At 41.1% G+C, this 25,619-nt stretch overlaps 1 protein-coding gene across 1 annotated transcript in view; it reads left to right on the top strand.

The window, feature by feature from the left end:
- Positions 1–25,619, top strand: part of ZNF704 (zinc finger protein 704) — a gene marked incomplete at its 5' end in the record, with an annotated part of 89,917 nt that overhangs the window by 34,305 nt on the left and 29,993 nt on the right. Inside the window, one exon of the mRNA XM_080611795.1 lies at positions 24,141–24,244. Within this exon, the coding sequence (XP_080467921.1) occupies positions 24,141–24,244 (104 nt within the window). The remainder of the gene's footprint in view (positions 1–24,140; positions 24,245–25,619) is intronic.

Here is a 25,619-nt window from a genome sequence, read left to right as displayed (position 1 = left end):
CTGCAGACACTCCACAGCCTTTGAAAATCCCTCTTGTGTGCTCCTAGGAGGAAGCTAATGCTTCACAAGTTTCTTTCAAACATGTCTATTCTCAGTAAGATCTTTAAGGCAGAGTAAGTTACGTTTATTCACTGCGGATTTTACATGCATGTAAATTCTTTTAGTATAACATATGGCAAAAAAAGGTTGTTTTTATAGATGAAGAGCTCCAACTGCTGAACAGATTTAGCTAAAATATTCCAGATAAATAACCTGCGTGGCCCTCTGGTTCGAATGCAAACTCACTGAAGTGGCAGTGTTCAAGGCCAGGTTGGATGGGCCTTTAGCAACCTGGTCTAGTAGAAGGTGTCCCTGCTTGTGGAAGGGGGGTTGGAACTAGGTTATCTCTGAGGTCCCTTGCAACCCAAATCATTCTGTAATTCTATGTTAAGGATGCAGTGAATTTGAGAGGGTTTTTAAGAGGAGCTTAAAAAGGCAGGGGACCTTTTAAACTTTGAGATGAGTTTGTGATTCACAAATAATTGTTACCAATCATCTATTAAGTAAATCGTGGTTCTAGGAGTGTTGTCACTGAGGGATGGGCAATACCTGGGGAGGGGAGAAGGAGGAGGAGGCAGTGCCTGTAGCGAGTGGTCTGGTTTGGTCATTAGTCATGCAGCCGTTATGTCCAGCTGGACAGAAGGCCGAAAGGTGCGGAGTTACTAACCCCACACCCCCCAGATCTTATTTAAAAATCAATGTAACTGGTTCGGAAGCAGAAATTGATTTGGAAGTGCTCTTGGAAGGTGGTTGCAAGGACTTGCTGTGCAGCTCTGTGCAGATCGCTCTGCCCTGCCAGCCCAGTCATGAGGTACACGAGTGCACTGGAGGTCAAGGGTGTTTGGGTAGTTGAAACTGGATGAAGAGCTTGATAATTGAGATCCACTGCATCACATGTAATTTTTCTCTTACTGTTCACCCTTAGAAGGTGAAGAAGTTCTTCTCAAAGCTATATGGGCAATATGAATTTTTGCAGAGCAGGCCATTTCTCAGCTGTGTAATATTCGAACTCTTGTTTTAAATTTCCCATCTTTCAGCTTATTCACATTGATCTTCCTCCATTTGTGATACAGCTGCAAATTTGGTCATGCTTTAAATGGCCATCAGAGAAGCACCAACAAGAATGCTTTGGTAGATAATTTTTTTTAGGTTATGTTGCTGAAAAGTCACTCAAAAACTTCTGGGAGACTTAAAATGGGCTGTAAAGTATGTGTGCATATTTTATAAGTACATATAAATAAATGAAACAATACGGTGTCAGTGGTTCTACACCTTATGTTGCCAGTCTCTCACAGAGCTTCACTTTTGGTCAGCAAGGCTCTCCAAACTAAGCACCCTGTCACAAGGATTGAATAGTGTGGAAATGCTTACAAGACTAATCTCATTCTGATAAACTCCTTTTTCCTGTTACATACAGTGGAAACCTCTGAGTTCGAAGAAACAAAATTGTATTTGAAATGTGACAGTCTGCTGTTAGTGGAGGGAAGCAAAGCTAAATAAATGGTTATTTAAGTGCTTGGTTCAGCTGAAGAAAACATTGTGTTTAATGACTGATGTGAGGATCTGAAGTAGTGCATTGGTGCCCTGCAGTTTTTGTTGCATCATATTAGTTGAAGTTTGGAAAAATGAAGCTCCCCATAATACGGGGTTGCCTTATCTTGTTGAAACCGGAAAAGCTGTTTTTAACCAAAGTAAACCTCGTTTTGCAGCAGATGTTAGGGACAGGTGGAGCTTTGAAGAGCAGAGTTAACATTCTCCTGATCATGCCAGAGCTATTTAACTGGAGAATAAGCATTTTTAGAAGAGACAGTAACTTGACTTGATTTGACTTTTTTTTCATATTGATTAGAGCTGTGCTTTGGTGAGTTCATAGAATCATAGACTCATAGAATGGTTTGGGTTGGAAAGGACCTTAAGATCATCAAGTTCCAACCGCCCTGCCATGGGCAGGGACACTTCACACTAAACCATGTCACCTGAATTGATGGTTTTCCCTCTAACCCAGCCAGCACAAGACCTGAGCTGATTTTCTCTTTCCTCTTTTATTTAGCAATATTTTATAATGCCTCACTGGCACATCAAAGAGGAACCATATGAGTGAAGAAATTAAGTAGATGGTGAGGAAGAGTGATTTTGTCTTCTCTGCTGGTTTCCAAAATCCTGTGCTAACAGGGAGCTTTTCCACTCTCCCACTGGCATTTCAGCACCTCTGCTGGTGCCTCCACATCACTGAGCTTTGTCCAACGGGTTGCCTGGTTTGTTCCCTGGGGATCTGTTCTGTCTCATTTTCACCTCTGGGTGTGTTTTCTGGTCCACTGGTACCTATGTCAGTGATGAAGTCTCTGTTCTCTGCTATGATTTAATTTCTATGTCTCACCTGATACATAGTTCTCTCCTTGCCAGTTATCCTTCTGCATTGTCCAACTCCTTTTATTTCTGACCATCTTAGCTTTTGAACCTTTCTAGTTATTTCATCCAAAAGTCCCTTTATCGCTTATTTTCCATATGCTTTCACTGTTCCCAACTGCGTGTTTTGTGTGGCTTGCACAACCTGATTTGCTCCATGGGTCTTCAAATATACCTTAAAGTGCCCCTTCTTCCTAATGTTACACAACAGATTGATCACCTCTGTCCATTTTTGGGCATCCACTTTCTTTTGTAGCTGGAGGCAGTGCCCATGGTTTAGATCTCTGCCTGCAAGAAACTGGCAGAGGTCCTTGGTTCCAATCTTCTTTTATGCAGATCAAATAAATGTAAATTCATACATACCATTATGAAAAAGCCACATAAGCAGTTCTTGCATGCAATTATGTTACTTCTGTGAGGTTTTTTTAAATCATCCTTTAAAAAGTTGAAAATAAGTTATGCTTTCTGTCTCTATCTATATATCTATAGTAGTATCATTGAAATGATCTCCAGAAAATACATGTTTTGTATTCCATAGATTTTCAGAATAACTTCTACAGAATTAGATTGTTTAAAAAGAACATTAATAATAAGTAATCAAAGTGAGCCAAGCACTTTGACTATCCAAGTGGGAATCATTTTGTGCATCTTATGAAAGCAGCAGAAATTCATGTCTTCTATGTCAGTAGTGTTTTTCCACTATTTCCATTTACATATTTTCTGCTTGGAGAGGCTTATCAAGCACTAAAGACTAAGATTATGTGCCATTAGTCACTAAATTACATTAAATCTTTCTGCTGCTGTGTGCAGATGGAAAGAAGATGGGGAAGAGCTTAGGTAAAAAGTATTTTTTCTAAATTACTAATCTAAAATTTCTTTTTTTAAGCAGAAGCATTACTGATGTGTTTTGTTAGCATCTTCTGGGGCACAGTAATAGCGTAGAGAGATGAAACAATCTGTTATTTCATCTGAACTTCCTCTTTTTGCTTAGCCTTTGTCCAGATTATTTCAAAGCATCTCATTTTGGGTGGCAGAAGAGAGAGTTTCAAGATGTTTGACATTATAAGAAGAGTAAATATTGAAGGATAAGTATGTACCCTCAAACTGGTAGAATGAAGCTACAGAGTATGGATCTGGGGGCTAATTTCCAAACTCTTTGAAGCTAAGATGGGAGATTTTCTAACAATTCTTTGTCATACAAAGTCTATTTACAAGATTCAAAATCTGTGTTTGGATCAGAAGAGATGTTTTTGCTTGTCTTCCTCTGCTGCAGTCATATTTTCTGAAATCTTGAGCATATCAATGTGCAATCATTTACATGGGAAAACTAGGCAGGATTCCTCAGAGTGGAAGGAGGTTCAAGGAAGAGGCAGAACATACGTGCAGGGGTTGCTTTCCTGCATTCTGTGTTCGTACATGTTCCAAAGTGCCTCAGGAATTCCCCATCTGAGGGGTTCAGGCCTTGCCTTACTGTGCCCTCCTGTGATATGAGCCTCTGCTGTTCCACTTGCTGGTCACCAGAAGGACTTTGAACTGCTCCACCCCAGCAGGGTACCATAGACTCATAGAATGCCTGCAATCCTTTGCTTTAGTCTTGGTGTTTTGTAGTAGCTTTGCTTGTACAATGCTATGGCTAAAGTGTGGTTTTGTTGATACATTTATTCTTTTCTGGGCATATGTATTTTTTTTTTTTTTTTAATCTCATACCTGAAAATGTATTTGGGACTTGTATTAGTTGGAAATAATGAGGCTTCTTGCTTGTTCATGGAAAAGTTACTTCACGGTTCAGTGGGCAGTTAATGTTATTGTCTGAAAAAGGTCCTAGTCAAGGCATAACACCACTAGATACTAAAAATGCTATGCAAAGTCATTGTCCTAAAGTCCTCAAACCTAAAAAGATCCTTTGACCTAAGAGTATGGCTTCTTTCTCTGCGGCCGCTCTGGGCAGGTCAGCTGTAGTGATCCTTTGCCCCTCTGCAACCCCTCTACTCGTGTCCTCCTACCAGTTGTTTTCTTTTGGTGGTGTTTGTAAGTGCTCCCCAGACATTTCTAATGCTTTCAAACCACCCTGGTTGTGTTCTCCTCTGAGGTGAACCGCGATGCCTTCTTGGCAGCTGTAAAACCCCTCTTGCTAACCCCTCTTGCCGTGGTGCACATTTTATCTTGGCTTAGGCCACATGGTGCTGACTTCTGAAGTCATCCTGCTGTCCCACATCCTTCATCGCTGTCAAGGGCACTGCTTCTGTGTCTTGTCTGTGTTTGGTTTCTTCTTAGTTTCTATTTTTACTGTGCATCTAAAAAGCTATAATAATTTTCTTCAGAGGCCTGTATGTTGCTGTCTGCAGAGGTCTTCAGCCACTACCAAGAACTCACCATGTGCCTATTTTTGCTTCAAACTGTACATTTTAAGTAGCACAGTTCAACAAGCAGCATGAAGCCAGGCAGTTTGGAATCCAGCAGTTTGGAATTATGACTGGCAGCTCCATAAACATCTGCAGCTGTATTCTGCCACTCTTGCATGGAGTAGAAACCTGGTCCCTTGGTTTTGATCTGAACCACAAGGTAAAAGGTGACACTGCACATTAAAACTACATTACTTAGCTTTGGGTATGTTAACATAGGTTGTTTATATATAAAGGCTTTTACAAGTGGACAGGAAAAAAAGTATCTAAAATGTCAAAGTTGCAGAAAGCATTTATTTTGTTTTATGAAGAGGAGTATATAGTGATACAATTTAAACCTTTTCTTAGATTGTATTTCTTCCCCATTACATTCTTATATGAGGGTTTATATAGTATGCTCTTATTCAATATGAAGAATGAAACCTGATCTTTGTGTGGGCTGTTTACCAGACCCATAGATGCTATGAGGCTGAGAGGTGTTTCCAATTTTGTTTCGTTGAGTGGCATGCTGACTGCATTGGGCAACTGAGCTCTGCTTTCTGCTGCAGTCAGGAATTTTATGAACTTCTTCAGTAAAATGATAACTTTAGTTACTGAAGAGTATGAAATAGACTTAAATGAGCTTGTTAATATTAATGCTTACTGTACTTACTGAAGTTACTGAGCTTGTTATGGACCTGAGCGAGCATATCCATAACAGTAAACAGATGCAGCTGCCCTGTCTGTTCATGAAGAATTAGTGAAACACCTTGGATTTCTGCAGGTTAGTACAAAATTCTTCTCGGAGCATTTCACTGCCATACGTTATTTCTATCTGTGACTTTTTGCGAACTGTTTAGTTTATCTGTTAAGTTACCTATTATTAATAGGCTCTGACTGTTGACCTATGTTGCATATTTTTGTATCTGCCTTGAGTGTCTGATGGCTAACTGAAACAGCTGTAAAGAAATTAAAGGTTTCAACCTTCCTTTAGCATGGCTATATAAAGATTTTCTTTTACAAACACATCTGTTTGAGCGCTGGTTTTGAGAGCTAAAGATCGTGAAGCTGCATGCTTGGTGAAAATCAAGTAAAAGCATTGAGCAGCCCTTTGAAAAGTACTTGTGGGTCTTATTCAAAACCATATCTCTAGTGCTTTTTTAAAGTGTTTTTTGAGCTGGACTGATAACGCAGTTTCATTCTTTTCCAAATAGAAAGCTGTGTCTTTTGTGTCCGTGCCAGAGCTGTGACAGATCTAACTGGGCAAACCGCATGGTTTTAATGGCAGGTCCTCCAGCTTCTGTTCCTGCTGCCCAGGTATATCTGTATATAACAGTATTTTTTGGAAAAAGGCTATGTAAAAAACATAGCAGAAACCCTGTGTGGGGAGGGAGAGACAGGGAGTAAGTGTGAGCGCACGGCCTGGCAAGCATGATGTCATTCTAATCTGCACTGCTAGGGGATGAGCTAATCTGGGAGGGGTCTTGCACATTTACAGCTGTGCCAATTCATCTCTGGTTTGATTAACATTCTCCCAGCTCCCTCCTTGAACTAAACAACAGGCGCTGCGTTATGAATTATTTAAAGACCTGTGAGAGCCGCTACTAAATAAAAACAAGCATCAGCATAAAACAAAAGAGTGCACTCTAGTTTGCTTCCACGGTGATAGAAAATGGTATGTCTGCCATCCCCAAAAGGATAGTTAGGTTTGTTTTTTTTTCTCTCTCCATTCCTGCTCCTTAACATTTTTGTGCTGTTGGTTTTCAGTTACAGTCTGAGTTGCCTTTTTGTGGAAGGTGGGTATGTACACCTAATATCTGTCTATATATATGTTTGCTGTTTAGGTAGCAGTGTAGCATTGACAAGGCTGTACGCTGCCATTCTAAAACTGGGTTTTCATTTATAATAGGAATTTAAATATAAAACTTGGACTGTTAGGAAAAAACCTAGCAAATTTTTTTATTTCTAGAGGCCACATTTAGACTTATTACTGATTTTTTTTAAATAATCCATGAGAAAATATCTGAGTACTAAATAGCTTTTCCCTGGTTTCAGGGGTTTGCCTGCATTTAATGTAAGATAGTTAGGATTTTCCCTACACAAATTTTAAGTTCTGCTTCCACTGTGAAGGAAGTAGGTCTCCTAAAACAGCCAAAGATCCATTCTCGGCTTTTGGTTTTGTTTTGCTTTGTGGTTTTTGGAAGGATGTGGGAACTCGTGCTGCTGGATTCTGCCTCCTGCGTTGCCACAGGCTAGAGATGTTAGTGGATTTGTATACTTGCATTCAGTGAAATTCTGCTCAGAAAGGCACTTGACAGATTTTCCCAAAGATTAAGATACTAAGTTGAGTTGTTGGGTGGAAATGGTGAGAGCAGAATTGTACCTAGCCTCTAGACTTTGGGACCTCTCTAAAAAGCATAACACAGGATAAATGTTCATCATTATAGGTAACTGGTACCTTCCCCTTCAGTGCATCACTTGTGTCCTCAGACGAGAATAAGGCGAACTTCTCAGTTTCTAAAGCCCTAATTATTGCTACTATCTGTAACAGCTTAATAGCATTATTCACTCCTCATATAAAGTACTTTAACCAATTCCTTTAGATGCATCTGTCTTGGTAATTGTAGTACAGCAAGAGACACAAATACAGGTAGAGTAGAGGTGGGGTTTGAGTTATGACACGCAGTTGCTCTACTATCACTGTGTCCCCCTTTCAGATTTGGGTTTGGAGGAGAGTGGCTAAATACCCCAAAAGTGGACAAACGGCTGAATATTTTGCTGGGAAGTAAAACTAAAAAGGCTTGTTGCTGGCAGAAGTGACTCAACCCAGAGGTCAAGCTGGTTTAATCAGTAAGTTCACAAAAAAGTGGCTCAGTCAGAAAATCATTGTCTAAAAATCACTGCAGCCAGTTAGAGGATGGAAATTCTGCACTAACTGTCCTCTTAGGGAAAAAAGAAGGATTTTAATACTGTTACTGAAGGTGTAGAAGGACTTAGTGTAATTCTTGTAGTCTCTATAATTCAGACAGATGAAGAAATAGAGGTTTATCTTCATTAAAATATTCTAGAAGCTTGGGCAGCGGGTAACAGCTCTTCAGCGCCTATGAAATGCGTCAGCTGGGAGCCTCCTAATGCTCCCTGTCCCTCTTCCAGAGCATTAGGAAAGTCTGGAGTAAAGCACATAGACTTGCAGTTTTAACGCCTGCTTCCATATAATCAGCTTTATCTGCAACAGACAAATTGCATACCATGCTAGTTTCAAAATAGTAATCGTTTAATTTCACACCGTGAATGGGAGCAGTGCCAAAATACGCTTACGCAGAGGTGAACTCAAAATACCTTCAGCATTTAACAATGCAGTGTGTCCCACAGAACCAAATGCATGTTGAGTAAACACCATTTAGGTTCCAGTATTTTACAGCGCTTTAAGTATAGCTGTGCTCGAGGATGAACTTAATCTTCAAGACGGCAAGCAGTTTTGCAGAGACAAAAGCAAAAATAAGCCTGCTACCCAAATTTAGAGGTCTTGAGGCAATCCCACACCTTGGTTTTGTTAAAGTAAAATTCAATTGGTTGTTTTGGAAAGTTGCCTTGAAATGTTTCTGGCGATGCTGCTGGTTCCAGGGGTAATGACAGAGGGGAATCTGGCATGGGGTTCACTGCTGACTTGGTAGCACTAGCTGATAGTGATGGCGTATTTGATGCTGGGCAAACTCCTTACCTCTTCAACCTTTCCATATGTAAAATTGGGACTATACTATTGTACTTCTGGGGGTTTCCTGTAAAGAGCTAAATACTGCAGGGTAGTATGGTATATCTTAATTTTAGGAATGTAGTTATGATTAAGCCTGTCAGTCAACAGCAGGTACCTTGCTTGGTAGAAGCTGTTGATTAAATACAAGAGATTTCTTATTTTTAGTTAGTAAGAATGAGATTTTCCCGTGAATGGGAATTTCAGACTGTGGAATTTCGCAGTGAGGAATTTGATATGGTAGAATGTAGGTATCTCATGTAAGCTGTCATTATGCTCGAGATATCTCCTCAATACAGAGGCCAATTGACTAAGAGATCAATTCATCTTACTCTGATGGAAGCACTGAGTGGGAGATGGAGTTGTCTAAACATAAGCATCCAGTGCCGTGTTACATGCCATCAGGTATTTGACATGCCTGTAAAGAGGTCTGGATGTGACTGTGAAGGGCCAGAGACCTTGCTCTGGGAGCAGCAGCTAACTGCCAGGGGTGCATGCTAGGGCATCTCAAAGGTGATGGATGCCTAAGTTTAGGCAAGCCCAACCTTAATCGTGCCGGTAATGGCTATTCTCTGTGCTCAGCTAATGATTGTTCTGTAGACCAGGTTTCTGTTTACAGTGGTGAGAGCATGGACATGTAGTCCACTTGTGCACACAAGTATAGATGTCCTGAACTAGAGGTAAATCCCACCCTGTGTCAGCCGGCTTTGCATATATTTCTAGCCTGTTCTCTAACTGAAGCTCAGTGTTGGGTATCCCAAATTTTTGTTTTAAAAATCCTCAAAAGGAGTGTTTTAAAAACACATTTCTTGCTTATGACAGTGATTTGTAAAGCTTCTCATGCTTTAAAGACAATTTGTTTTAAAATGCAAAAGGCTTCTGTGAGAGAAGTGCTTCTTGACAGGAACCTGTACTTCACTTTGTAGGTCCTGCAGGTGAAGTAGCACTGGGTGTTGCACCGATGAGCACACAGTTCTAGGCATTGAGGTTATGTAGTTTTTTGAGCAGGGGGACTGGTAATGACATGTAGTGCTGCTTTCCTGCTAGCCCTGGTAAGGGTACAAAATGGGTTTCAGAGCTGCAACCAAAAAGTATCCCTCTGTTATGGTAGTTACAGAAGCATATTGCATGTGGCTTGTGGGAGAGTGAGAATAGTTAGTGCTATCAACTATGACCTTTTTTTTCCCAGGAAACTGAATTAATGCAGCTGGAGGCAATATTTTACTACATTTAAAAGCTTAAATAAAGGCATGGGTGTCCTGGATTTGTTCCCAAAACCTTCTAAATATTTTTTTTTGTTTTTGCTGTATCGTTTAAGACACTGCTGACTATAGGCGTGGTGGGAGAAGATGAGTCTGAGAGTGGAAGGAGGGAAACCACCTCTTGGTTTCATATATTAGCAAACTCGATAGAATATGGGTTTTAAATTCAGGGCTGTTTTTTTATTTCCTGAGGTCCAGCTGAGATTTCCAGGTTCCTGCAGGTGTAAGAGCTTTGCCTGGGAGATGAGGGGGATGCAGGTTTGAACTTCCTTAGCTGGCATCATGCCTGGTCATCCTAATGGACCTAATCCCTGAAATGTCACACTAACGATGAGCAGCAGCGCCATTGTGTATGTAATATTTATATTTATTTATATGTATATTTGTATCCATATCTCTATTTTCTATGTATAAGCATGTTTTATATGTTTATATGCATGCCCACATTTATATACATAGAATATAAATGCATTTATATTATATGTCATGTAACCTTCTTGTGCTGTGCTGTACAGATGTATTTTAGGTTATACTCCTGTTTAGTTACTGAGAATTTCAGGAGCTCTCATATTGAGAATGATTATTTACAGGTGACCTCACACATACATTTTTGTGTGGCCTTTTCTAGAATGCAGTTTCCAGAACTGAGTTTTAAACGAATGTTTTTTCCTGTTTTAGAAATGTTTTGCTTGGTTTGGAAATATAAAGCAATTTATCCACTTAGCTACTGCTTAATCCTGCATTTCATTTTCCTAAATAAATAAATAAAACTGAAGTAATTCATCACACTCCCTTTTATAGGGCTAAAGTCATAATGCAGATGCATTTAAGTCCTGTAATAAATGCCAAACAGGCATTTTCTGGGTGGATGGAGGTTCTGCTCTAGAGAGGAAAGCAAAGCAAAACAAAACAACTAAACAACTGTGCGGTTTGGTAAGGTTTTTGGCATGAACTGAATTTTGCAAGATTAGACCCTTGATATTTATGGCAAATATAATAAAAAGTAAATTATTTGGAAAAAATCTATAGCTCTCAGTAGTTGCTTATTCGATTTTTCTAATCTGAGAAGTTCTCCAAGCATTTCATGCAGTGCACTGGTGGTCCTCTGCTTTCTTGTTGTTTCCACAAGGTTTGGAATAGCTGTTCATGCACAAAAACATTGATTTTAGCACATTCAGCTTAACAACAGCAAAGGGAAAAGGATCACTTGGCTAAAGGAGACAAGTATTTGCAGAAACTTCTTGTTCGGTCTTTTGTGTTTGTTCCCTGCTGCAAGTTTCTCCAGTGGAAAATTAATGGAAATTAAATCAAGTAGCAACCCACCAGGGCTGTCAGCTGATTGATTCATGAGCAGAGCAGGTATTTACTTTCTCTTTCCACCAATAACTATATTGTTGTCACCACTACAGGTGATTGTTTAAAAGCATTACATGATCAGTTGCTATTGCACATTAACAAGCTGTGGTTCAATCTGTTAAACTTCTCTCATCAAATTACATCTTAACTAAGAGAAGAAAAAGGCAGCATTTAACTTCATGAAATATTTCTGGAGTGAAAATATAGGGGGGAAAAAGGGTACCCCTTTTATCATGTCTGCTTTTTGATAAGTACAAAGGACTGTGGGCTACTGAAACAAAACTTTAGCTAATGAGTTCTGGCTGCGGTCTAACATCGAGAAAATGCGGTTTGTAAGTGTGCTGAAATCCTCTGGTCTATACACACAGCTTTGCTATGTCATGTTCTAAGGCATGGCTTGAGGATGCATGATTTTCATCTGAGAAGGTAGTAAAATGGAAAAGTAGTGGAAAATAGATACTCTAAAGCTTGATTTAAGAGTGTAGTTAAAATTCTGGCTGCAAAAAAGCTTCTCTAAGTGTCTGGTTTTTACAGACTTCTGTTCATAGAAATTGAAGCTGAAGTAAGGATTAAGTTAACAAAGTAAATATTTACCCCACAGGTTTTGTTCCTGTGATTTAGTTTTGGGAACCGGCCTTAGTCAGATCACTGCCAGAATTCATTAAAGTCTCTCTCATAGCTGTCTCTCTTTTCAGTTTTTGAAGCAAATATCCCTTTTCAGAACTGACATTGTAATAACCCCCAGCCCACTCCTAACAGCTCAGAAAAACTGGGTATTACAGTTGCAAACATTCTGCAGTGTTAGAGAACATATTGCATATACTATAGAAGTATTGTTCCATGTTGTATTTGGTTGAGAACACAGCCCTGGCTTGCTGGATTATATTCTGAGTTACTCGTGAAAATTTTTGTGAAGCAGTTTTTAAAACATCACAGATTTCTCTGACTCTGGTGAGTCTGCTCTGAATTTTTTATTTGATTAAAAAATCAACTGAGAAAAAACCTGCTTATTCTTGAGGAATAAAAAAGGAAAAGATGAATAAAAAAATGAAAGCTGCAATTACCTTTTTGGTTATCTAAAATCCTGGCTGTTCACCATGGTAATAATATCGCAGCAAAGTTGCACTAGACATTGGGGCTTCCCTCCATAACTCAGCTGCCCTCTAGGCTAAAATGCGAAATCAGTTTTACTTCTACACATCTCTGATTCAAGAGTGGTGCATGAGGCTGGGTTGATCACGTTGTCTGATTGCAACAACTGATTACAGCAGCTTCTTTTTTTACTTCTTTTTCTTTTTGGAAAGTTGCCACCTTAACACTTTCTGAAAAACTGGTCCTTACCAGTTGCCAGGTAGCCCCGAATTACTGGTTATTCCAGAAAAAGCATGATCTGAACACACATGCAGTGACATGGTTTTATTTTGTGTTAGATTTTCATTAAATGTTTTGGGAAGATGATATTTTTGACAGATGTTCAACATTAAGTGATTAAGGTGGCTCAGGTGTGCTCCTCTGAATCTGGATACCAAATAACACCTGTCTCCTGGAGTTTGCAGCACATGAATACGTTTAAACAGCCTTTATACATTTGGCCTTACTGTCTGTAGATACAATTGTCTGTTCTCACATCAACAGATAAATGTTTAAATGTGTCTCAGCTATGTTGCTTGGGAGTGAGGTATGCTGAAGGAAGGTGTGAGTTACAGAAGTTGGCCAAAGCTTTTTTCTTTCTTTCTTTCTTTCTCACCACCTCCCCCCATTATATTTGACTCTGTGCTTGCACCCAGCACTATCCAGTTGAAAATCTGTGTTCTCTAATTACTCATTTTTGGCTAAGGTTACTTAGGTGTGTGTTTATCTAAACAGCTTTAAATTGGGGACAGACCTTTGCAGTTACCAACAGTATCATTATCCAGGCAGAAGCACAGAAACCAGTCCAGTTCAAACCAGTGGGAGACTTGTACATCCCAGTACCGAGGTACTCAGGATGCTGATGGACCAGTGGGAGCAGGAGAGAGCAGCTTTACCTTTCCCCCCCAGGGCTGGTATCTTTGCTTCAGCTCAACCACAAGCATATTTGGTCATAAGATGTGAGCCTGGATGGAGAGTTAGGCAAAATAAAATGGTTAAGGGTGAAGCCATTGCTTTTTCACCTTCCATTCTGTTTTGTTGGGTTGGGGACTTTTTACTGGATTTCTGCTGTGGAAAGGGGGGATTTTGCCAGTTCTCGGTGTTGCAGTCCCAAAGACCAGCGTTACACTGCCAGCACTCTGTGCTGCTCTTCGTGAGCCAGGAGCAGCAGTGAGGAGTCACACAAACATCATCCTTAGAGTTACTTAAAGAAAAAGGAGAGCCTTTTAAATACAAAGCAAGAGTGCCGACACACTTGGCTCTCCTAAGGGAAGCAGTCAGAGCTGGCAGAGGAGCCACAGATGGGCACGTTGTGTAAGAGCCTTTCTGGTCGGGGTTCATGCATCCCTTGTGACAGAGCATCCTTTCAGTGTGGCAGAGAGCAGGCAGGGCAGGGGGGAGAGCGGGTGTATGGAAACCTTCAGTCTGAATCTGCCCTTCAGAAAATCCCTCCTAAAGCGTGTGTTTTCGTAGTATTTTGCTTGTGAAATGTGTTTTGGAGGCTATGACACTACAGGTGCTTGCTTCAAAGTGTTTTATCATGCTCTGCATGTTGCTGTTTATAGCTGAATACCTTTTGTTAGCACATCCCATTTTTGGATCTCATACACAAGTGTGTGACTTGTGATTTCTTTTTTATAAGTTAATGAATCTCTTTCTAAGGTAGTCCTTTAAAGTGATGGACAAATACACATCTGGTGTGTGGTTCTTTAACTATAAGGTCCTGTGCAGGAGTGTGAAAGATCAGATGTAGAACAAAACAGAAGAGTCATTTTGAATTATGCTTTTCTCATATTCCGTGTGTATGCACACATGCTCTTTCTCTCTCTTCCCATTTACCGCAGTTTAATTATGTACGTTATCAAAACATGAGTAAAATTTCCAGGCATTGCAGCTAATGCAGGCTCTGTGACAGGCTCTGCCCTGTATTTCTTCGCCATTAGCAGTCATCCCTGAAGCACAGAAGTTGTACTTTCATCTCCAAACTGTTTGTCATGAATGTTAGTTTAATCTGTTCAGTTGGCCAAGTTTTGAGTCCCACAATTCTCAAAGTCCCAAGTCGAACAGTTCAGGGTCCTTTTTTCCCTCCTGTCTTTCCCTTCACTATGGAGTAGTGCCTGAAGCACACTGGTACTTTTTGGTGAAATCTCTCTGTTGTCAGTGATCAGTAACTTTCTGATAATGCAAACCAGCGGGTGACTTGAACCTACTACTGCAGCTGCAGTGATCTGGGCTGTAAGAATATCATCTTCTTTCCCTGAAAAAAAAGGAGAGGTTTGGATAATTTACAAAACTTTTGCCATCATCAGCAGAACACTACTGGTGGGATTGGGGGTTGGGTGGGAGAAAGGGGGCTTTTAAAGGTAGGAGGAGATGGGATGAGTAGTGCATTCAGGAGAACTTTCCTACCTACATCTTTTCCTTAATGTGAAGTTGTATGCACACTTGCACTGGAGGTGAAAGAAGGTAAAGATTATGCTAAGCAAGCCGAGGAAATTGGTGACTTGCTGAGTTGTGCTTAGGAAGGGAAGAGAGTCAATGCTGTATGTGTGCAAGAAGAGACTGCTGATGGGAAGTAACAGAGAAATAATATGATCTATCTATTCTGAAAAGCCAAAAGAGAAGGGCTGCAGTTAGGCTGTGCTCTCAGCTCCACTGGGGACTTGCAGCTACATTGCATTATTTTATGTCTGTTCTGAGATGTGCAAAGGAGATAGATTATTTCAGTCCTCTTACTTTTTCTGGAGGAAAAAAAAAAATAAATCAGGAATTACAGATAAAGCTTATTCCTTAAATAAAAATGGTAAATTTCCAAAACCCAGTAGTGTCCTGCAAAGATAGTGTTTAGTTGCAGTGCTTGAGGTTGCAGAAAATGTAGTGTATCTACAGGTTAGTAATGCAACCTGCCTCTGGAAGTGGTCATGTTCATATTAAAATCATATTAAAAAGTATCATATTAAAAGCTGCTGTGAGGTGAATGATGCTTTCAGGCAGAGATTCATGGAGAAGTAACTCATTCTGTGTGAAAGCCACATCTCTTTTGTCTGAAGTAGCTGACATACTTGGGACCTCCCAGGAGAGCAGCAAGGAGAATGGCTGTAGGAAAAGGCAGATATGCTAGGGGAAGTCCAGCATCAAGAAGAAAAGGGAGTATAGGAAAACTGGGGCAGAGCATCACAAGGCAGAGGGACTAATATAACAAACACAAATATATGTATTACTAAGAACAGAACAAACTGGAGAACGAGATGGACCTAATACTAGCCAGAGGCTGGGCAGTGTATGCTCAATTTCCCTTTGATACCTGCAGGCCATAGTTCAGGTTGTATCTTGTAATGAAAAGGTTGAATTTAAGACAAGAATGCTAAAGATGACAGTAGGTTTAAGCCAGATGTATTTTTCTGCTACCACATATTACATCAATGGTTTCATTCTTTTAAATGGAAAGCATTCAAGTAATTAAAAACAAATGAAAAAAACACCCCATAACTCATAGAGGAAGCTTACTATAGAGCACAATGAATGTTTAATGTTAAAAGCATCTTGGAAAAATATTTAGATCATGACTACTTTTAAATATTCCTGATACCTCCCTTTCAGTTTTAATCCATCTAAATTGACCATCTTGTATGTTTACAGTGTTTTATCAAAAAAACAAACAAGTTTCATAGGACTTTCTAGCCCATTTTTGTTAGCTGTAAACAAGTGATGAAGAGAATGGCAGTGGGCTCAGATTGTTCATTGCAGGTTACTGAGCTATCCTTGTGAGCCAAATCAGAGAGATTTCAGCAGAGACAGGGAAACAACACTGTCCTTACAGACATGGGTAAGATCGTATCAATAACAGCGACAAGAGGTGAACACATATTTGCAGGATGATCATGGAAATGAAAAAAAATCCCATCTGAAGAGGTGTACTTGAATGTTCTCCATGGAACGTGTGAATAGACAAAATAGCTGTGAGCTAGCTATCCCAGGTACTGTTGTTAACGTAACCCTGCAGAAGTGGTCCAAGAAGATGAAGATGTAGGGGAGGCAGGAGTGGAGAGAACAAGATGGCCTAGCTCTGTGCCTTCCTTGTTCTGAAGGAGGTTTCTAATGGATTGAGAAGGACAAAAACTCAACCAGTTGTGAGGTGAACCGAAGTGCGAGTCTCCTGGTATGCTACAATAGCAAGGGTGACCTGGAAGACACTTTACAGTGCTGTAACCTATTGCCTATGTATGCCGTAGCAACGATGGCTTAATTTTTGGAAATTCCACTTTTTGGGATATAGTATTTCACCTTGATGGAAAGCAGAGGGTAATCTCAGAGATGTTTCTGCCTCTAGTCGCCAGATCTCTTTCAGCAGTACTGGTGGCTAGTGGACAGCCTTGTCCAGAATCTTGATTGTGGCTTTTTTCTTTTCAATTCTGCTTGCTTCTAGCTTGAAAAAAAAACAAGGAACTGGAAAGCTCAGAAAGACTGACATATAAATAGTAGCTATAAACGGAAACTGGCCCTCAGGGTCATTTTTGAGGCTGATTTGATTTCAGCAAAGTGCTCACCATTTTGTTCACATTAGTAGTTGTGTATATAGCAACAGGCCAGCATGCTTGTGGCTCTTTGATTTGGTGAGAGGAAAACTTGCAGGCTTTTTCAAGAGGGTCATCAATGTATACTTTATAAGAAAAAAGTATTTTAATATAAATATAAATGCAGTTACATATTATTTTGAAATAGACTTACGGCAGCTTTCTGGAGGTAAATTGTGCTAAACAAATTACCCATGTAGATGTGTTAGGACTGTATATAGGTATTGACGTTATAAAACATGTTTTGGGAATGTTAGAATTAAATTCATACAAGGTGGGAATCACACTGTTTGCAATGGATAAGTGGAAAGAAGAAGGAAGAGCAAAACATTTCTGGCCTTATATTTAGTATTTTACTTTGGAAAAAAGACATATGCTGAAACGATATTTTCAGCCAATCACTGGTAAAATAATTCTTCTCAAAAGGTAAGGAAGATTTACAGAGAAAACAGTTTTGTAAAAGGCTCAGTGAGAACATTCTGAAAAAGAGATACCAAGACATAGAAGAGTTTGGGTGGCTCTGACTGCGGGTCAGGTGAGGGTGGCAAACAGTGCTGCTCTTCAGCAGCAGGCTGAAACGTCAGCTACCTGGAGGCAAGGTGGCATCAGGAGGCATCAGCTGTCCTCTTAGCACATCACAGAGCTTCTTGTTACATTTGGTGAGCTTGGACCTTTGGGTTTAGTTTGTTGGGTGTTATTTTACTTTTCCACCGTTAGCCATTTTCAGCATGACAACTTGTGTTGCTTTGGGCTTGCACAGTACCTCTTTGGGCAGTGTAGCAAGTGGTCTAGCCCTTTTCCCTGAGGATAGCATTGGAACTGTGAAATTTTCTCCTGAAGACAGTACCCCATCAAAGCAATCCCATTTATGCGAGGGGATATGCCTGTGAACAGGCTAGAACAATAGCATCAGGCAAAGGCAGGAAGGGGATAAACAGTAATATTTTGGATAATGTTTGAAATGTCTGTTGCTTCAGGGTGCTATTGAGACCTGGTTTGAAGAGACTGAATTATTTACTGCATCAGCAAGTGGCCTTTAAAGTAGAGGCGATGGAAGAGAAAATATTCCCATAAAGTCTTCAAGGTTTGTGGGTGACCATAAGGGATAACCATTCTCTGCAAGGTTTTGTTATTCCTTTCTGAATTTATTTTTTGCCTTGCACTCATAATTGATCAAGTGATTACCAGTTATTTGATTGCTGTGTTTTGAAGCAGACGATTTCTATGTCATATCCTACTTCAGCCTCTGTGGTTGCCTCAAGGGCTCTTTGCCAGATCAATTCTCCTGATATGTCGCAGCTGTTTGAAAAGTAAAAATTATTCATTGAATCAACGTTTTCAATATATACAATAAATTGTTCCTGTACACTGCAGCTTATCTCCCAGTGTTGAATTTGGCTCGCTTAACTGTCCCTATTTATGCAGAGTGTTTGAAAACTGTAGATCGTATCACCAGCCAGTAATGAGAGCAGTGTTTTACTTACCCATCCTCTCCCTGCTCATCCCCCACACACTGTATCCTGTATCCTCTGGTTTTAAATCAGAGAGTGAGACCTAGAGTTCAATCGTGTTCCCATTTGGATATGTTTGAAATTTCAATTGCCTTTAAGGAAGTCAGACGTGTTGCTTAAGAAGCAGTGATAAAAAGGCTGCTATGAAAAAGGCATTTTCTATCTGTTTTGCAGGCTTTGTCTTAAACCTTTCTGGGGAGTCTTGGAGGGCAAAGCAGGTATTGCAGCCACTGGGCTGCAGAGAGGATAGCAGCAGCAGAGCATGTCCATGAGTTGTGTTTACACCAGGCCACAGAAATCACAGTAATTTGGCTTTCAACTTGTTGCTGGTGAAGCTCTGCCAGCGCTCCCTGAAGGAGAGGTCTGGTGTGGTGGTAGCAGCCTACAGAGCAGCCAGGGACATCACTAGGTTGTAGCCCATAGGGAGAAGAGGGGCACTTGGAAAGGGTGCTTCTGGGGACATGCCTGGCTTGGGAAGCCATCTGTCCAGGGGTTTGAGGAGGAGGCAGAGATGGCAGAGGGAGATCCAGGCTACAGCCCTATATGGGAGAGTATATCAGCCAGCCTTTAGAACCTAAATACTGTGTTTTCTTGGTTTTCTAAATCTATAAAATGGTTGTGAAAATGAATTTATTATTATCCATCAAGTTTTAGTGCTATTAGTGATAATGGCTGGAGAAATACCTGGTTTTACAGAGTCCTCTTTTTGTGGAGCAGTGAAAAGTGATGCATGGACTGATGCAAATTAAAATAATAGACTTTGAGAATGACACTTGCATTACACATCCCTTTCTCTTCAGTTCTGTTAAAAGTATTTTCTGCTCCAGGATGCTGAGTACCACTCTGTGAATGTCTCCCATCATCTCAGCTGATACGACTAATTTGCAGAGGTTTTTTTTATTGTCTTTAAACCGTTATGGTCCAGATCTGAAGTCAGTACCTGCGTCACTGATGATTCTATGGTCTCTCCTTGGGCTCTAATGCACCAGCCAGACTTCCAAAGATCCTTTGAATAAACGAATTGCAAAATTTGTCATCTTGGCCAGGAGGAGGTGGAGAGCTTTGAGGTGGCCTTTGATGCATTTTTCCTTTTTAGTTCAAGTTTAGTTCCTCTTTAGTTCAGGTATATGTGGTTTTTAGAAGAATATTTCCTATATTTGTGTAATAAGGATTTTGATCACAATTAATTTCTAGCAACTGTCAGTATCCAAAAAAATTGCTTGTGTATAACAAGGACAGCAGAGACCAACAAAGAAAGATCGGTTATTCTGTATGTGAATTAGTCTGCAAATACCACAAAGTGTGGAAAATGTTAATTTTCTATTTCACCGCAATGAGCAAAGGCAGAAATCCCTAGCTTCTAATTAGTTCATTGTATCATTGTAGCTCAGTTCTGTCTTTAGATGTGTAAATAGTAATGCTTTCCTCAATACTACGTGGAGCAGCTCTGTTCTGCCTTGTCCACACTCACGCTGTGTTAGGGTAGCTCGGGAGCATAGGAGAGCGTTTTCTCAGTGCTTTGCGAATTGCTGCACTAGTTAGAGGCTTCTGGTCAGTGGATTAACTGAAAGCTTTTGAGTTGCTGGCAGGGAAAATAAATTTGTCTGGGTTTTAATTTGCTTAAAATAGACATAGTTGTTCTTTTGAATAAGGTCAGTTTTATCAAAAACGCCTGCTACCACTATGTGTGTCTGCTCTAAGAATATTCTCTAGAAGCCTTAAAATATGTTTCAGTAAAGTACTGACCTAAGAGTCTTTCCACAAGGAAGACCTGCAGGCTTTTTGATCTGAGGCAGGCAAATAATAAAAAATGGACTAAAGACTTCAAAACTAGAAAAGAAAATTACATGTTTCTAAGGATTTTTTGAGAAACGGTTTAAAAAAAAAAGTTGCAACCATAGATGATGGTGTGGCTGATAGGACTAAAACCAGAAGTGTGGTATAGGTGTGTCCAGGTAGGAATAACACTTAGAAGGAAGTGTGAAGGTGACAGTGACCAGAGGAGGACCTGTGCATCTTTCCCAAAGGGAGGACAGGGAGACATCCACTTGCCAGGAGGTTGCTAGGAGGGAGGAATTGCGTCAAAAGCTTTAACCATGGATTCAGTCCCATAAGGAAACACAGGTTCTAGAGTGAGTATGCTGCCGGCTGAGGAAACAGGACAGTGGGAAATCGGGTGTTGTGTTGGTTTGGAGTTGCGTGGCCTTGGAGTCATCTTGAATCCTCTTCTGCTCATCTTTTGGAGCTTAAACCCAGCTTTTCTTCACAGAGAGCTCTGATTGAGGAAGATAGGCTAGTTTCTTAAATGATTATGAAAAAAGCAGTGAATTCATCAATCAAACCAAGGAAAGGATTGGGGCAGAGTGAAGGTAGTAACCAAGTTTAATTAGAGCTTGGCTATTAAAGCAAATAACAATTTTAATGCCAAGCTAGCTAGGTTAGGGTGTTGCAGGGACCAAGCGAAACCGTTCTCTGTGCTGAGGAAGCAGGGAGACATGAAGTTGAGAGACATGGAGAGGTGATTCTATGATAAAAGATCTGTCCCCAGGGTTCCCTAATTTCTGCTGCTTATGTCTCAGCTATTTCATTACAATTCAGCTATTGGCTTGGGTTTGGGTTTACAAAGACTTGGAAATAAAGGATCCAGAACTGCTTGGTCTCACATGCAGACTGGACTGACACAAATATATCTGTCCAGGAGTTGGGAGATGGCATTTTGAGCCTGGGATATGGAACAGAGGAGAGAATAATCTTCATAGCTGATGTAGTAGATGGTCTTACAACTGATTTAGATTTTATTACACCTAATAATGAAATAAGCAACATCAGGGATTATAACTTCAGTCTGCAGAAAGTTACCTTAGCAATGGTGGAACAAATTGTTTATGAATAGTCATAGTCATAGTAGGTTGGAAAATACCTTTAACTTAAAGTCCAACCTTTACCCCAAGACTGGCAAGTCCACCTCTAAACCATGTCACTGAGGGCCCATCTACACAGTTTGTGAACACTTCCAGGATGTGTAACAAACAAGTTGTTCTCCCCTCTGAGTGCAAGTACTGTTGAACGGCTGTGTACAGGTTCAGCTTTCCAGCAAAGAAAGCTGGAAAAGACTGGAGCAGTCTTAAGCCATCGACTTTCATGTGATGCTGACTAAATGCAGATGGCTTAAGTGGTTCCTGTCTTCAGTTTTATGCTTTGCCTCTGTCTTGAACGCTGCTGCTGCTGCAGTGGTGCTGGCTGAGTGATACATGAAGTATGTAAACATACATATTTCATATATCACATGCTTATGAGCCAAACTGTAAAAATGTGTTCGAGAGCAGTTGCATAAACCAGCTCTTGTAGCTGCTGAAATTCTTGTGGCTGGGAAGTATGAGCAGAGCATTCATTATTTGCTGGATGCAGCTGAGGAGCAGCAAGTAGTAAAAATTGCTGTGATTCAAAATGGGCAGAGAAAATGTCCAAAGTTTTATTTACTTGAGCTTTCCGTATTAAAAAACTGTTAAGTTGGATCAAGTAGAAAAAAGTGTTCCAGTAACTGCAAGAGTGTGGTTTAGCATGGCTAGAAATGACAGGGATTTTCATGACTCTTCCTGTCCTTTGCCTGGCTGTGAAGACTTTCATTTTGGGTGCAGATGCCAGTGCTGGCAATTATTGACAAAATCAATTGGAGCAACGTTTAGTTTTTTCAGAGCAGCAGTCTGAGTCATGGTAGAGGGGAAAAAACCATCAATACAGAAGAGCTAGAAGGAGTTAAAATTATAGACTCCTTGGAGGAACTTTGGAATTAGCTCTAGGTCTGTACTCTGACATCTTGACACTAACTTGGCAAATGCTTACGACAACTGCTGTAGTGCGATTTTGCAGCTCTGCAGAGCCCTGGCCAGGAGGGTGTTAGTCCTGTTGCCACACACACTTACGAGCTTTGTTGGAAAGATGATTGCAAATGCTAGGAATCAGCTTCTCCAGCACATGAGGAACCTGTGGTCATTTTGTCCCCATACGTTGCAGAAGTGCAAATATCAGTGGCTCATCCACAGCTGGATAAGGGAGAAGGAACAGTTGGTGTAGTCTTGCAGGAGTGTGCTACAGAGCAGCTGAATCCTTCTCAGAGTGGATTTTCATACTGGGATATTAGGTAATTAGAAAATCATCTGGCAGTGTTGATCTCCAAGAAGTGCAGCATCTCTGTGTCATCCCTGAGGAAAGGTCTTCTGAGCCCAGAGGAATTTAGCATTCTGAGAGAAATACTCTGCAGGCGAGAGGACCTGATAGGTGACACATTCAGGTATTAGCTGATTACAGCAGATATCCAAGACCTTTCCAGTACTTGATGATGACCATATGGCTGCTGTGGTTTTTGCAAAACACTTGGCTGAAGGAAAGGAGGGTTTCTATGAATATAATTAGAATGCAGCAGGAACCATCATCAGTGTTTCAGTTCCAGGCACTGATGTGTTGCAGAAGACAGTCATGAGAGCTAAGCTGTTGTGCAGCATGGAGTATTCATTGGTATCTGCTTGGGGCCTTGCAGCAGCCAGATAGCAGCTGTGAACCATTTCATAGACAAATTCAAGGTTTGTTTGCTAAAATATCAAGAGGCTTTGACTGTTGAAGTTTCCAGTTAATGAGCCTTCCGTCAGATGGGTGAAATGGGATTCTGGGAAGGGGACTACAACCAGCACGTCCTAATCCTCTTGGTGACTTACTGATCAATAGCTGATAGAAGACATCAGGTGGCTGAACACTTTGCATATTGGGCTATAAAGATAGAACCTGATTGGTTAAATAGAGCTCCTGGCAAGCCACTGAGGAAATTTTAGAAACCCCTCAATGCAGAATAAAGGGGGAGGAAATGTCCTTTTGTAAGAACAAATTTAGTTTGATCTCCAGTAAAGAGAAGATGGTCTTGGATAATCAGTCATATATCTGAAAGCAAATGTTTGTAAGAAGCTATCTGCTTTGATTCCAGTGTCCCACAAGGATGGAGAGCAAAAGTTTGCTAAAACTAGTGGATTTAGTAGTTTTATTTTGGTATGTTCCCTCTTCAGAAATTGTACATTCCCTATGCCTTCTCCTCTGACTTAGAGCTGGTTCCCAACAAGACCAAGCTAAGGCAGCGATGAGTCCCTCTCCACCATCGTGCTTGCTGAGGTGCCCATTACACCGCAAAAAACCACTTCTCTCTGTCTCTATTTAATTCCCCTGCACGATTTTCTGCCAGTTTGATAGTTATTTTAAATAATTGGTTTATAATCTGACCAAGGAAAATTAGGATCAGTCTTTCAGAGAGTATGGGAAGGTTATTAGTGTTAAGCAGAAGCAAGAAAAAAAATTGCATCCCTTAGCTCCAGTTCATAGTTCTTCCTCACCACAGTGTAGTGTATGTTGTTAATTTTACTAGTAATCTTACTTGGTTTTCTGGAATTCTGAAGTGAAAAAAAAAAGGGGAGGAACAGAGTTGACTTTGTAGGAAGATGTATTCTCTTTAGTCACTACTTTTCATGTTTGCCTTGAGCTGGTTTGCTTAAAGTAGCCACTTGCTATGCTCAGGTTGCCAGAAGACAAAAGCTTTGAGAACTCTGCTTGGTGGCTTGCTTTCACTACTGTACTGTTCTGGCTTAGGGTTTAGGCTGGTGTTAAAAAAAAACCAAACAAAAATCACCACTTAGAAAAAGTTAAATATTTGCTAATGTGTTTCCTGCGCCCCATTCACTGTGTTTCAGAAAATCATCTGAAGAACTGGACATGGATAAAGTAACAGCAGCCATGGTACTCACCAGTTTGTCCACCAGCCCCTTGGTCCGCAGCCCTCCTGTCCGACCCAACGGTAAGCCTGCAGAGCTGGGCAGAGCAGGGGCTGCAGGGAGGGTGCCAGGGCTCTGTATGTGGGGGCTTGTTCTCAGCAGCTTTAGCCGTAGAGGACAGAGGGTGAGTGGCTGTCTTCTGGCAATCCCCGTGCATGCTAGGGCCATACTGAGCTATGCTCCAACCATGTCAAGGTCTTTGGTGCAGCACTGGCAAAAATAAGAAGAAGCCTTTTCTGTAACTGTAGAGCAGCTCCAGTTTATGAAATGGAAGATGCCTCATTCTGTAAGTGGGGGATGAGTGCTGCAGAAGGTCTCCTGAACAATCTGAAGTGCTAATTTTTCTTAATAGTTTAATTGCAATTGCACGTAGAAAATCATAGAATCATGGAATGGTTTTGGTTGGAAGGGACCTTAAAGATCGTCCAGTTCCAACCTCCTGCCATGGCCAGGGACACCTTCCACTAGACCAGGTTGATCAAGGCCCCATCCAGCCTGGCCTTGAACACTACCAGGGATGGGTCATCCACAGCTTTTCTGGGCAACCTGTTCCGGTGCCTCACCACCCTCACAGTAGAGAATTACTTCCTCCTTATATCCAATCTTAACTTCCTCTGTTTAAGTTTTAAACAGTTACCCCTTCTCCTGCCACTACAGTCCCTAATGAAGAGTCCATCCCCAGCATCCTTGTAGGCCCCTTTCAGATACTGGAAGGCTGCTATGAGGTCTCCACGCAGTCTTCTCCAGGCTGAACAGCCCCAACTTTCTCAGCCTGTCTTCATACGGGAGGTGCTCCAGTCCCCTGATCATCCTCGTGGCCCTCCTCTGGACTTGTTCCAACAGTTCCATGTCCTTTTTATGTTGAGGACACCAGAACTGCACACAATACTCCAAGTGAGGTCTCACGAGAGCAGAGTAGAGGGGCAGGATCACCTCCTTCGACCTGCTGGTCACGCTCCTTTTGATGCAGCCCAGGATACAGTTGGCTTTCTGGGCTGCGAGCGCACACTGCTGGCTCATGTTCAGTTTCTCATCAATCAACACCCCCAAGTCCTTCTCTGCAGGGCTGCTCTGAATCTCTTCTCTGCCCAACCTGTAGCCTTGCCTGGGATTGCTCCGACCCAGGTGTAGGACCTTGCACTTGGCATGGTTAAACTTCATCAGGTTGGCATCAGCCCACCTCACAAGCGTGTCGAGGTCCCTCTGGATGGCATCCCTTCCCTCCGGCATATCAACCGAACCACACAGCTTGGTGTCATCAGCAAACTTGCTGAGGGAGCGCTCAATCCCACTGTCCATGTCACTGACAAAGATGTTGAACAAGACCGGTCCCAACAGCGATCCCTGAGGGACACCACTCGTTACTGGTCTCCAGCTGGATATTGAGCCATTGACCAC

Source organism: Psittacula echo (genome assembly GCF_963264785.1).
Source record: "Psittacula echo genome assembly, chromosome: 2".
NCBI classification, from domain to species: domain Eukaryota; kingdom Metazoa; phylum Chordata; class Aves; order Psittaciformes; family Psittacidae; genus Psittacula; species Psittacula echo.
This window is presented reverse-complemented; position numbering and strand designations above follow the sequence as displayed.